Genomic DNA, 14,871 nt, shown 5'->3' with positions numbered 1-14,871 from the left:
TGCTGATGTCGCACTTTCCCCGACGTCAGAGTGTCTGGGGTATAAAAGCATCAGCCGACACCATTTTCCTCGGTCTTTCTTGCCGCGTGGTGCCCGAAGCAGAAGCAATTTGTAAGTGCCGGTTTGTCAGATCCTGTGATAAGAAGAAATTCAGCTACTGAAGACTTCGAAAAAGCTAAGTACCCCGTTGGGGACTCTTTCTTGCCTCAGCCGATGTCAGATAAAGTAAATAATTGTTTAACTTGTGGGAAAAAAATACCTCATAAGGATTTCCACTCTTACTGCCTTCCTTGCTTAGGCCCAGACCACGACGTCTTGGCCTGTTCAGCCTGTGCTTCCTTCAACCGACTAACTCTTAGACGTCGGTCGGAGTTTGCAGAGGAATTCTTTGGGGCTAATTTTGCTTATAAGATGCCATCGGAGACTCCGACTTCGCATTTGGTGAAGAAACGGAAGGACAAGGACCGACACTCGCGGCCCGCGGTTTCGGCTGAAACCACGGTAAGGCCTACCGCGAGTGTCTCGGTTTCGTCCGAAACAGAGTCCTCGGAGCTTCCTTTAACCGAATCCACTCAACCGACCACGATGGCCCTGGAGGCCCCGGCTGAGTCAGCTACTGAGCTACCTACCAAAACCAGTGTCCAGGAAATGTCCGACACCATACCTTTGGACAAATCTACTCCTGCACGTGGGACAGCCAGACCCCCTGCTTCCATGTCCATTAAGGCTTTTTCCAGGGCTAAAGCTGCCAAACTTACTAAAGCTTTGCCTCCCAAAACTACCTCCCAGAGGCCTTCTACTTCTAGTTCTCAGATCCTCTGCCTTGCAGAGGATCTTATTTCTTTAATTAGAGGTTCTCAGCCTCACCCGGACAGGGGCTCTCACCCACCACCAGACAAAAGGCCCAGGACTGAGCCCTCTGGCCAACACTCTTCAGATGAGTCCACGGATGGATCTGAGTTAAGTCCACCAGTTAGAGGCTTATTCGCCCTATGAGGATTCTGATGCTGAAGAATCTATTCCTTCGGCCTCCCCTCCTGAAGAGTTTTCTTTTGGTAAGACTCTACATTCCATGAGAGAGCATTTTCAATGGCAGGGTCAGGAATTCTCTGATTCTAGAAAGAGATTAAGGACCTTTTTGCATTTGCTTCAACATAGGCCCTTAGCTACACCTCCTGTTTTGCATGTTATTGATGTGTACAATGATGTTAGTACAGCCCCTGATACTCTTCCCCCCGGCACCTGCCAAACCTGATAGATACTACAGGGTCCTGGATTCTCATTTTCATTTGTATAAGGCCCATTCCGCAGACCCAGATACTATTTCTCAGGGCCCTAAAGGGGTTGCAGCTGCCACTGCCAAAAATCCTCTACCCTCTGAAAGGGAGTCTAGAGCTTTAGAGAGATGGGGAAAGAAGGTATATACCTCTGCAACTCTTTCTGTGAGGGCATTAAATTGTCAATTCCATATGATACAGTACCAAGAGTATTTGTTAGATGAACTGAATAAGAAACTTTCTTCTTCTGAACCCCTTGACCGTAAATCCCTTCAGGACCTGGTACATAACTCACAGCAGGTTAGTAATCATTTCTTAAAGTGTGGTTATGATGCACTGGAGGCTTCATGTAGGTCAGCTATGACTGGGGCAGTCATTCGTAGGCATGCCTGGCTGAAGGAACAATCCCTGCCAGACCATGTTAAAGCTAAACTCCTGAATGCTCCAATGGAAAAACAAAAATTATTTGGCTCCTCGGCTCAGGAGGTCTTAAAGAAGTTTGAAGAAAAGGCTAAATCTGTGCAAACAGTTAAGGATTTTCTGCAAGTACAACCACCGAGATTCAGCAGAAACTGGCCTACTAAGAATTGGTCCTTTCCAGACTCGGACAGAGCCCAGAGAGGCAGGAACAGGCGTCCCAGAGGTAGAGGGCAAGCTAGGGGCTCCTACAGAGGCTGTCAGTGGCAGCCTACCAACCAGAGAGGTAGTGCAGCAACAACTACTACTACACCAGGACAGACACAATGACTTCACTTTGACTCTGCCTACCAGGGCTCAGTTGGAAGCACCCTTGGGCGGAAAGCTTTCTTTATTCTCAAAAAACTGGCATTATATTACAAGGGACACATGGACACTGCAAATAATAGACAAAAGGATACAGGTTCCACTTCCACACTTTGCCAAGAAGAACCTGAATGCCAAACCTGCCACCAAATCAGAGGGCAGAGGCTTTAAAGCAGATCAACAACTTACTTCAAATGAAAGCCATAGAAAAGGTACCTCTTTCAGAACAAGGTCAAGGATTCTACTCCAGATTATTCCTTGTTCCAAGAAAAGAAAATCAATGGAGGCCTATTCTCGACCTATCCGCACTGAATACTTTCCTCATTGTGCCAATATTCAAGATGCTGACCCTACAGCAACTTCTTCCCATGCAGGGCAAGGAGTCTTGGCTGGTGACTCTAGATCTCAAGGAGGCATACCTGCATGTCCCTATTCGACCAAGTTGCAGAAGACACCTCAGATTTCTTGCAGGATCAGAGCATTATCAATTCTCAGCATTGCCCTTTGGCTTATCTACTGCGCCCAGAGTGTTCACAAAATGCCTGGCATCAGTAATTGTACACTGCAGACTTCAGGGGATTCAAATCTACCCATATCTGGACGACTGCCTTATACAAGCGGAAAACAAGGAAAATTTGATAAAGGACTTTGCGTATGCCATCCACCTGCTACAGGCCTTGGGATACACAGTCAACATCCAAAAATCAAGACTTGTTCCATCTCAAAGGATAACCTTTTTGGGTGCAGATCTAGACACAACCACCCAAATGGCCTTTCTCACAGAAGAAAAACAAAAACAACTTCCGGATTACTTCATGAATCTGACAAGACAAACTCGGCTAACTGCAAGGAAAATCCTGCAGGCCCTTGGTTACATGGCATCCTGCATAATTCTGATTCCACAGGCCAGGCTGCATATGAGAAAATTACAATGGTACCTAAGGAGTGTATGGTCTCAGCACAGTCACAGTTTAGAAGCTTTGATACCAATTATTCCTTGCCTTCAAAAGGAAATCTGTGGTGGGCTCATGCCTGCCAGTCCAACAGAGGGTTGCCTTTCAACAAACCAAGAACAAAGCAAACCATCACCACGGACGCTTCGGACTGAGGATGGGGAGCACACATGGAGGACAAATGTTTCCAAGGCCTGTGGGCTCAAGGACAGCTGCGCATGCACATAAACCAAAAGGAAATGCTGGCAGTGATGCATGCAATCAAGGCCTTCAAACCTTTCCTACATCAAGGTCACCTGTTAATAAGGACAGACAACACCACAGTCATGTGGTACATAAACAAGCAGGGAGGCACACATTCCTACCCTCTATGCAGGCTGACTATGAATCTATGGGAGCTGTGCCTGAAACTCAATATCCAACTACAGTCCCAGTTCGTGCCAGGGAAAGAAAATGTACTGGCAGACAGCTTAAGCAGAACTACCATGGATGCACACGAATGGATGCTGCACCCAGATATCTTCCTACTCTTAACAAAAGCATGGGGAAAGCCAGAGATGGATCTGTTCGCCTTTCCCCACAACCATCAGCTGAAGACATTCTGCTCAAGGACATATCACCCAAAAGCTTGGAGGGTGGACTCCCTCTCTTTCAGCTGGAAAGCTCTAAAAGTATATGCCTTCCCACCTCTCCCATTAATGCCCAAGGTTTTACTGAAGATCAGGACAGAACAGCCAAGAGTGATTCTGATAGCTCCAGACTGGCCAAGGCAGCACTGGTACCCACTATTGAGGAGCATGTCACAGACGCAACCATGGCCTCTCCCCCTATGGCCTCTTCTGACGCAGAACAACTTCAAGATCATGCATCCCAACTTGAAAACATTGCAACTAACTGCCTGGAAAATTCCATAAATCCCCCTCACAACAACTTATCACAGAGAGTAAAGGACATTATTATGGAAGCTCGACGGCCTTCCACAAGGAAGACATACTCAGCAAAATGGAAAAGATTTCTCATTTGGAACACAACAAAAGGCTTAGATGTGTCAGTGGCGAGTATGACACACATTCTGGAATACTTAGCAGAATTGTTCCACAACGGCCTGTCCTATTCTTCCATTAAGATTCATGCCTCAGCAATTTCAGCAGAATACAATGTGGATCCACCTATCTTCTCGCACCCTCTCCTGAGGCAATTTCTAAGAGGGATCAAAAACATCAATCCTCCAAGAAAACCCCCTTTACCTACTTGGGATCTCAACTTTGTGCTGGAGAAACTAACACTTCCTCCCTTTGAACCAGCAGCATCGGCAGATCTACAGTTTCTGTCTTGGAAAACTGCATTCCTTCTGGCCATAACTTCAACAAGAAGAGTATCTGAGTTACAAGCTTTAATGGCAGTACAGCCATTTCTTATCTTCCATCAGGACAGAGTTTCACTAAGAACCAATCCTACTTTTATGCCAAAGGTGGTATCTAGGGTATCCCTGAACCAAGCTATTCACTTGCCTACATTCTTCCCAAATCCACAAAACAGAGGGGAGAAACTTCTACACACTCTGGATATACACAGACAACTATGCTACTACTTGGACAGAACTAAAAGTTTCAGAAAAACTGACCAACTCCTTGTAGCATATGCTGCTGGGGTACAAGGAAAAGCAATTTCCAAACAGACAATTTCTAAGTGGATAGGAAATTGCATTCGATTTTGTTACTCCCTTCATGGAAAGACAGTTCCTGCAAACATCAGGCCTCATTCAACAAGGGCCACAGCCACCACTACAGCCTTCCTAAGAGGGGTGGCTACCAAGGACATTTTAGAAGCTGCTACATGGAGCTCTGTGCATACATTTGCCAAACATTACAATTTACCTTTATACTCCAGATCCAGAGCGGGTTTTGCTACAGCAGTCCTGCAGGGGATCTTAACTACACCATCCTTTTCTTAGTGCCTCCTCCCCCAGATTGACTATGGTATTCTACCCACATGTTATGACTGCAGATGCATCCTTGAAGGACATAGTACAGTTTTGTACCTACTATAAATGTAGATGTCCGATAGGTATGCATCTGCAGTCAGGGTTACCCTCCCTCCTTCCCCTCTGTGGTATTCCTAGGGTACTTACCCCTCCATTAGCTAGCTGGGGGATCTATTATGGTGTATTTGTTTGTATATATATGTACATATATATATTTTTTTGGAAAATGTTTGGAATTTTACTGCATTTTTCCAAATTTGGCCTGCCTAGAGGGCACCTGGCATCTGGGGCAAGAAACACTGAGGAAAATGGCGTAGGCTGATGCTTTTATACCCCAGACGCTCTGATGTCGGGGAAAGTGCGACATCAGCCGAGGCCAGACCCAGACTTTGGAATCCGGCTGACCGAAGGGCTGCCTGAGGCAGGACAACCCATATGTTATGACTGCAGATGCATACCTATCGGAAATCTTCATTTATGGTAGGTACAAAACTGTACTTTGCTTTAGTCCAGCAATACAGAAGAGGTGACTAAAGAAGCCAGAGCCCTTTTGTCATGTCCCAAAAATGGTGCTGGTGGACAGGAGAAGATTGGCAAAGAAACTCTTTACTGGAGTCCTGGTTGTTGTAATGGTGGGAGAAAGTAAAAGCTTGAGGCTTGGTGTAATGGTTAAGGTATTGGTACAGTGTTTGATCCTCACCTTTGGTAAGGAGATTGGTTAGGCTTAAAATGGCATGTTAAGAAATCTAGTATACTAATTAGCTATGTATTTATGAAACCATGAATCTAAGGAAAAGGGAAAATTAAAATTTAGTGTAGGAGGGTTGATATATGGTTAAGATGGGTACCTCACAGACACAAGATACAGGGTTTTGTTCTTGCCTTTTGAGTGAAATTGGCTAGGCTTAAAATGGACCACAAGGGCAGTTAGCCTAGAGCTAACCTATGAACCTATAAAGAATCCAGTCATCTGGCATCAGCCAGAGCCCCCCTCCTGCGAATTCCATCTACTAGATTGCCTCCATTCCACTCTGCATTAACTCACAGGGAATCATTTTTATATTTGTGAGAAGCTGACAAGAAGGGCAGGCAATATTTACCCACAGTACCGCTTTTGGGGTATGTTTTGAGATGTCACCTCTGACTTTCTTGCATTAGACTGTCAAGAGCTTGGGTTATGCCAGGTGGAGTGATTCTTAGAACTCTGCAGCAAGGGCTGTATTATTGAGCACAAGGTCAAGAAGACTACTACTCAGAATCTTTGCAGAGAGTTGGTTAAGATTGAAGAGACTACTTTGCCCCTTTGCATGGGGCAGCACAAACACTGCTTCAGATTCTCTCCCTGCATTGTATTTAGTCAGTCAGATCTGATAGTGTTTCTACATTCTTATAGTTTGATCTATTTACTTTTGTTTTTTGCATACTGAGATTGTACCTTGAGAAATTACCCTTAAGGTTATTGTGAATTCTTGATTTGATAAGATTGTTTAAATACATTTAAGTGATTTGTCAAGTTTAAAGTAATACACTAGTTCAATAAAATGATTGTGTTATTTTTTGTGCTTTTCCCCAGTTGTTGAAATCTTGGCTGATGTTCTGCAGAATAACATACTGAGTGAATCCGAGATTGAGCGACAACGTGATGTAATACTTCGGGAAATGGAAGAAATAGAGTTTAGCGTACAGGATGTGGTATTTGATCATCTCCATAGAATGGCTTATCAAGGGACTCCACTTGGCAATACTGTCATTGGCCCCAGTGCAAATGCAAAGTAAGAAATGACTAGGAGAAATGTTGTAGTTATTTGTTGAGCAGATGTTTTTTTTAAATCTGCAGATTTATTCTGTATTAAAATAAACATTTCTTTGTCATGATGGCAGTTTTTAAATTCATTCAGCGGGTACACAGCTTGGTCTACAGTGTCTGCCTGATGTTCTTCATGTTTCACTGTTGCAGTCATCACATTTGGGTTATTTGCCTGCAGGTATCCCTCAGCCGGCCTGAATACCAGAGTCTTGAATTCCTGCATCAGATGCGGTCTCTTCTTCCATGACGTCAGGTTGTCAGGGGTATAAAACATGCAGCCGATGCCATTACAGCAGTCTTTCTTGCCGCATGGTGCCAGAAGCAGAAGCAGTTTGCAAGTGCCGGTTGGCAGACTCCTGAAATTTTCGTTTGAGTTTCAGAACCAAAGTCTTCAAAAAAGCGAAGTACCTCACTGGGGATCCTTTTTTTCTTGTTCTTATCCGATGTCAGTAAAAGTTAACAATTGTATTACCTTTGCAAAGCAAATACCTCATAAATATTTTAATTCGTACTGCATTCCTTGCCTAGGCCCAGACCACGACGTCCCTCACTGTCAGTTTTGTGCCTTGTTCAACCCCCGAACTATTCGTCATCGGTCTGTATTTGCAGCAAATTATTTTGGTACTCTGTTTAACTATCCAGGAATGGCTTTGGTAAGCCATCCGACTACCCATATTCCAAAAAAAGTAAGGATAAAGACAGAGACAGACCACAGGTCCAAAACTGCTGACAACGCTTCCGTTAAGCTAGTTGCCAGTCCGCTGGTACTCACTGAGGCATTTTTGCAGCCCCTGATACCCGCTAATTCAGATTCACAGGCCTCCACTGAGACCCATTTGGAGTCTGGTATGCCGCAAGATGCTTCAACTGTGGAACCTGCGGATGTCTCTACCTTGGATGGGTCCGGAGCTGTTGTGCAGGCACTGGCTTCTGAGTGTTTAATATGCAAGTCAGTAGGCCTGAATACACCGACGCCATCTTCTTCTTCAAGGCCTAAAACTTAAACCATGCCTAGAAAACTGATGCCCAGACTGCATGGTCAGGCCTCTAGGCCTAAAAAACAAATAATAAGAATGGCTGAAGACCTTATTACTTTAATAAGGGGAAGCCGACCTTCCCCCTCTAAGAGACGTAGGACTGAGTTTCCTTATGATATTTTTAACCAGGATTTTGAAATTTCTGTTTCCTCTGATGACCAGGATTTACCCTTATCTACCTATGAGGATTCTGATTCTGATGCTGAGGACTCTATTCCCTCTACCCCCCCCCCCCCCGGAGGATTTCTCTTTTGGTGAAACTTTGCGTACTCTCAGGGAGCATTTTCATTGGGAAAGTCAGGATTTCTCTGATTCTAGCTGTACCTCCTGTACTGGACATTGTTGATACCTTTTTGGAATCTAGCATGACCCCTGACTCTTTACCTCCTGCTTCCAGAAAACCTGATAGATATTACAGGGTTCCTTTTCAAAATTCCTACTGCGGATCCTGAAACCGTTTCACAGGGACTCAAGGGCATTAAAGCTACTACTGCCAAAAATCCTACCCCTTCTGATAGAGACTCCAGAGCGCTGGATAGATGGGGTAGGAAGGTATACACTTTTGCAACGTTGGCCATTAGGGCCTTGAATTGCCAGCTTCATATGTTGAAGTATCAGCAGCATATTATTGAATTGCTTAAACAGAAAATGATGTTGATTCCTGATTGTGCTGAAAATAAGGATTTACAGGATTTAATGCATTCTGCTGAATAAGTTGGTAAACATACATTGCAATGTGGTTTTGATTCACTAGAGGCATCTTGCAGGGCTGCGGTAACTGGGTCTGTATTTAGAAGGCATGCTTTGCTTAAGGAGCAATCCTTGCCAAATCATGTTAAAGCGAAATTACTGGATACTCCCTTAAATCAGGACCGCCTGTTTGGCAAGACAGAAGAAGTTCTTAAAAAGATGGAGGAAAAAGCTAAATCTAAGCAAACTAAGATTTTTTTTACAAGTACAACCTCCGAGATTTAGTTGGCATTGGCCTTCTAAGAATTGGTCCTTTCCTGCCTCTTCCAGACCTTCTCAGTCCAAACCCAGATCCAGCAGAGCACCCAGGCTTCAGTCCCAGGGGACGCACAGGACTAAGCAGTGGGGGGCCTCCCCTTCCAAATCTGGGAGTAATAAAACTCCGCCCTGTGGTATACTGTCTGTGACTTCTTTTTAAAAAAAAAAAAACTTCCAAGCACTTCTCAACGGACTGTCCCCTTGGGGGGAAAGATTGCACTTCATGCAAAGAACTGGGAACTCATTACCCAGGACAATTTGGCTTTACATATAGTGTCCCAAGGATACAGATTTCACTTCCACACGTTACCATCTCCAAGCGGTTGGCCGGATCTACCTCCAAATCAGTGGGCAGTGGCCCAAAAGCAAGTACTGTCTCTCTTAAGCATAGGGGCTATTCAATTGGTACCAGAAGAGGAAAAGGGACAAAGTTTCTACTCGTGATTTTTCCTGGTACACAGAAAAGACCATTCATGGCGTCCTGTCCTGGACCTGTCTACTCTAAACACCTTTTTGGTGATTCCAAAATTCAAGATGCTGACTCTTCACCAGTTGCTTCCTATGCTAAGCAAAGATGCCTGGTTGGCAACAGTTTTAAAGGAAGCATACCTGCACATCCCAATCGGGGAATCTTGCAGAAGATACCTATGTTTCAAAGGAGGCTACACGCGCTATCAGTTCTCTGCACTGCCCTTTGGCTTATCTACTGTGCCCAGCGGATTCACAAAGTGCCTAGCTCCAGTCATTGCATTTTGCAGGCAAAGAAATATTCAAATATACCCATACCTGGACGATTGTCTAATTCTGGCAGAAAACCAGGACATACTTTTGAATCATCTGGCTTTTGTACAAAGGGTGCTAACTTGTCTGGGGTACACCATAAATGAAAATAAATCACACCTGGTACCCTGTCAACAAATTATATTCCTGGGAGCAAGCTTGACTACAACTTCCCAGATCGCTTTCCTCACGCCAGAGAAACAAATTCACTTAACAACCTACTTCAAAAATGTGGCCTCAAAAACCCTGCTATCTTGAAGGCAAATACTACAAACCTTGGGGTTCATGCTCTCCTGCATTCTTCCAATTCCATATGCAAGACTACATATGAGGAAACTACAATGGTATCTAAAAAGCCTATGGTCTCCACATTCTCAGGATCTAGAAGCAATGATTCCTACCATCCCTTGCCTACGCCTAGAGTTCCTTTGGTGGACAGAGGACTGCCACCAAAATAAGTGACTACCATTCACACACTACGCCCTGCCGCTCAGACCCTAACAGATGCATCAGACTGTGCATGGGGGGCGCCATGGCATTGTGGAGCACAGCCTTGAGCTACCAAGTGCATCTATAAGCTCAATTCCTGCCAGGAAAGCTAAATACACTGGCAGACGGACTAAGCGGAAACCTCATGGACTCACACGAGTGGAAACTGGAATCAAGGATTTTCAACATGTTGACAAGCAAATGGGGGAGCCCAGATTTAGACCCGTTTGCCTCCCCCCAGAACTATTAATTGGAAAAATTTTGCGCAAGGACTCTCCACACACAAGCTTGAAAAGTGGATGCTCTGTTCTTCAGCTGGAAAAACTTATCAGTTTATGCCTTTCCTCTTCTGCCTGCCAAAGTACTACTAAAGATCAAACAAGACAAACCAAGGATTATTTTGATTGCACCAGACTGGCCACGCCAACACTTGCATATCAGTAAAAAAAAGAAATGTTAACTGTACAGAATGCTCTGCCAGCCTTCAAAGACTGTACTCTTCCAGGACAACTATTGGTAAAGACAGACAACACTACAGTTGCATGGTACATAAACAAGCAGGGGGAACCCACTCCTGCCCTCTCTGCAGACTAGCCATGGCTCTGTGGAACACAGCCTTGAGTTACCAAGTACCCCTGCGAACACAATTCCGGCCTGGCAAACTAAGACTGACAACACCACAGATGTTCATCGTGTTGACTGTAGGGTTCTCCCCTGCCGGCAGGCAGCCCTCGGTCGGCCAGAATCCCAAAGTCTGGGTCCAGCGTCGGCTGTTCAACCATGCTCCCTGACGTCAGAGCGCCAGGAGTACAAAGCTGACAGCCGACGCCATCTTCTCCAGTCTTTCTTGCCGTGCGGTGATAGCAGTTCGCAAGTGCCGGTCGGCTGACTCCTGACTATTTTTTCTGATGACCTTCAGTCCGAAGATTTTCTTCTCCACTCAAAGCTAAGTACCTCGTTGGGGAAACTTTTTTCTTGCTCCACTCCGATGTCAGAAAAAGTTAATAATTGTATTTCATGTGGGAAGCAAATACCTCATAAGGATTTTCATTCTTACTGTATTCCTTGCTTAGGCCCTGACCACGACGTAGCTAGTTGTCGGTTTTGTGCTAGATTCAATCAACGTACAATTAAGAGAAGGTATGATTTTGCTTTTCATTACTTCGGTAGGCGCTTTAACTACAAAATGTCATCTGATACGGTTCCGGCTACCGGAGTTCACAAACGTTGCAAGGATAAAGACAGGCCTCCGAGGTCCAAATCTGATGATAGCGCACAAGCGGAGCCAGCTTCAGGTTCGGTCGTCGTCAGTGAGGCGCTTTTGCAGCCCCTGTCGTCTGCCATTTCAGAACCGATGGCCGAAATGGACTCTCATGAGGAGCCAACCAGGTCTTTAAATATTTCTATTGCAGTACCTTCGGACAATGCTCCTTCGGATGGGTCCGGAGCCGCTGTGCAGGTACCGGCTTCCGAAGGGGTTTTCAGACCTACTCAGCTTCTAATAAAGGCAAAGGAAAAGACTCCTTCTAAATCAAAGACTGCAACTGCAACACAGGCCTCTTCTGAACCGGCTCCCAAGTCACAGAAACAGTTGCTCAAGATGACGGAGGATTTACTTACTATGATTAGGGGTTCACATCCCCCTCCAGATAAAAGGCCAAGGCAGGATGTTTATTATTGATTCCTCTAATCAGGCTTCTGTTTCCTCAGTTTCTTCTTCTGACCAGGAATATTCTTTCCCTCCTTATGAGGATTCTGATGCTGAGGAATCCATTCCTTCAGCTTCTTCCCCTGAGGATTTCTCTTTTGGGGAAACTGTGCATGAAATGAGGGAACATTTCCACTGGGAAGGACAGGAGTATTCAGAATCTAAGAAAAGACTTAGGGATTTTCTTCTTCTTCCCCAACATAGACCCCTGGCTATTTCTCCTGTTTTGGATATTGTGGATGATGCCTTTTCGGAGGGTAACTTAACCCCTGACTCTCTTCCTCCTGCTCCTGTTAAGCCGGATAGATATTACAGGGTTCCCGATTCCCTCCACTTTTTATACAAGAACACTTCTGCTGACCCTGAAACCATTTATCAGGGACCTGAGGGAGTTAAGGCCGCTTCTGCCAAAAATCCCATTCCTACTGAAAAGGATTCTCGATCCTTAGATAGATGGGGCAAAAAAGTGTACACTTCTGCTACTTTGTCCATTAGGGCTTTAAACTGTCAGTTTCATATGCTGAAATACCAGCAATTTCTCTTGTCTGTTTTAAAACAAAAGCTTACTTCCATTTCTGCCTGTGCAGATAAGGAATTACATGACTTATTGCATGCCACTGAACAAGTTGGGAAGCATGGTTTACACTGTGGATTTGATGCCTTGGAGGCTTCTTGTAGGGCTGCTGCCTTCGGCACAGTCATTAGAAGGCATGCATGGCTAAAGGAACAAAATTTGCCTGAACAAATAAAGGCTAAATTATTGGATGCTCCTGTTCAGCATAATGTTTTGTTTGGATCAAAAGCTGAAGAGGTGATTAAGAAGTTGGAGGATAAGGTGAAATTCATGCAAACAGTTAAAGATTTCTTACAAGTACAGCCACCTACATTTAGTAGGAATTAGCCTTCAAAAAATTGGTCATTTCCCTCTTCAGACAGGCCTCAGAGGGGTAGATATAGACTCTCCAGAGGAAGGCCTCAAACACAAGCTTCTTATAGACCAAGACAGTGGACTGCTTCCACCCCTAGGGGAGGAGAGGACAGGTCACAAACTCAAAGGAAACAAACTCAGTGACTCCCTCTTGGGCTACAGGAACGTCTTGCCTGGAAGCCCCTCTCGGAGGAAAACTCTCTCTTTTTTTTTATCAAAATTGGACTCAAATAACCCAAGACAAGTGGGTTTTGGATGTGGTTTTAAGAGGTTGCAAATTCCATTTTCCTTCCTTGCCGAGACCAAGCGGATGGCCAGACCTTCCAAAACATCAATGGATGGAGGCCTTAAACCAGGTGGAAGCTCTTTTGGCTATGAATGCAATAGAACTGGTTCCACTTTCAGAGATGGGAAAAGGTTTTTACTCAAGGCTCTTTCTAGTCCCCAGGAAGCAAAACTTATGGAGACCCATTCTGGATCTGTTGGTCTTGAACACCTTTCTAGAGATTCCAAAATTCAAGATGCTTACTCTACAGCAGCTACTTCTAGTGCTGTCCAAAGATGCATGGATGGTAACTTTGGATTTAAAGGAGGCATATTTACACATTCCCATCAGGCAGGATCGCATAAAATACCTCAGGTTTAAGGCCAGATCGAGGCACTTCAATTCTCTGCGCTGCCCTTTGGATTGTCTACTGCGCCCAGGGTCTTCACCAAATGCCTTGCTCCAGTAGTAGCTTACTGCAGACTCAAGGGAATTCAAATTTACCCTTATCTGGACGATTGTCTAATTCAGGCAGACAGCAAGGATGTCTTACTCCAGCATCTAGAATTTGTACAGAACCTCCTCAAGTTCCTGGGATTCTCTGTAAACATAAAGTCAAATTTGACACCATCACAACAGAACTTTTCTGGGTGCTCTTCTAAACACCACAACCCAGATGGCATTTCTGACATCTGAAAAACAATTACAGCTGGCTTCAACTTTCAAAACCTTGGCAACTTTAACTCAACTATCTGCAAGGAAATTCCTGCAGGCTTTGGGTTGCATCCTTCTCATTCCATATGCAAGACTACACACGAGGAAAATACAGTGGTACCTAAAAAGTGTATGGTCTCAGCATTGCCACAGTTTAGACATGCTGATCTCCGTCCGTCCTTGCCTTCAAAAGGAATTTCTTTGGTGGTCCAAGGCATGTGCTCTAAACAAAGGGAAACCTTTCCGTCTGCCTCCTGCCACTCAGATTCTAACCACGGACGCCTCGGATTATGCTTGGGGAGCCCATTTTCAGGGCAACTGTCTGCAGGGCCTTTGGACAAAGGATCAGAAGCACCTGCATATCAATTTAAAGGAAATGTTAGCCGTTCAGAAAGCTCTATTGGCCTTCAGGAATCTTTTACAACCAGGACGACTACTAATACGGACAGACAACACCACAGTTATGTGGTACATAAACAAGCGAGGGGGATCTCATTCCTACCCCCTTTGCAGACTAGCCATGGATCTATGGAACACAGCTCTAGTTTGCAATTTGGATCTTCAAGCTCAGTTTCCACCACGGAAACGAAACTTCCTAGCAGACAGTCTGAGCAGAAACCTTTCGGATCCACACGAGTGGATGCTTGACACCAAAATATTCAGGATGATAACAGCAGTCTGGGGATGTCCTCACATAGACCTCTTTGTATCCCATCTCAATCATCAACTACAGAATTTTTGCACCAGGACTTTCCACAGAGAAGCTTGGAAAGTGGATGCCCTGTCATTCAGTTGGAGGAACCTTTTGGGATATGCCTTTCCGCCTCTTCCTCTTCCACGAGTCTTATTGAAGATAAAACAGGACAAGCCTAAGATGATGATCTTGCTTGCTCCAAATTGGCCTCTACAGTTTTGGTATCCAACTCTTAAAAAAAAAAAAAAAAATCTGTCTGGAGCTCCCTTGGGTTTTACCTCAGTCTCCGAACCTTCTGTCCCAACATCAGGGTCAGGTTCTACACTGTCATGTTAGAACTCTCAGCCTGGCAGCCTGGTTAATCCAGGGCCTTTGATTTCTTCTTTCCTACCAAAGCAGGTTATGGATGTCATCTTAGAAGCCAGACATCCTAGCACTAGAAAA

At 44.8% G+C, this 14,871-nt stretch overlaps 1 protein-coding gene across 1 annotated transcript in view; it reads left to right on the top strand.

Annotated features, from left to right (window-relative positions):
* The window catches only part of LOC122807612 (cytochrome b-c1 complex subunit 1, mitochondrial), a 712,697-nt gene that overhangs the window by 136,742 nt on the left and 561,084 nt on the right, over positions 1-14,871 (top strand). The window contains exon 5 of the mRNA XM_044078521.1: positions 6,571-6,769. Coding sequence (XP_043934456.1) covers positions 6,571-6,769 — 199 coding nt within the window. The remainder of the gene's footprint in view (positions 1-6,570; positions 6,770-14,871) is intronic.

The sequence above is a fragment of the Protopterus annectens genome, chromosome 7.part1 (assembly GCF_019279795.1).
Source record: "Protopterus annectens isolate FY-2018-M chromosome 7.part1, PAN1.0, whole genome shotgun sequence".
Lineage (NCBI taxonomy): Eukaryota > Metazoa > Chordata > Ceratodontiformes > Protopteridae > Protopterus > Protopterus annectens.
The sequence above is the reverse complement of the archived record's forward strand: the minus strand, read 5'-3'. Positions and strand labels throughout refer to the sequence as shown.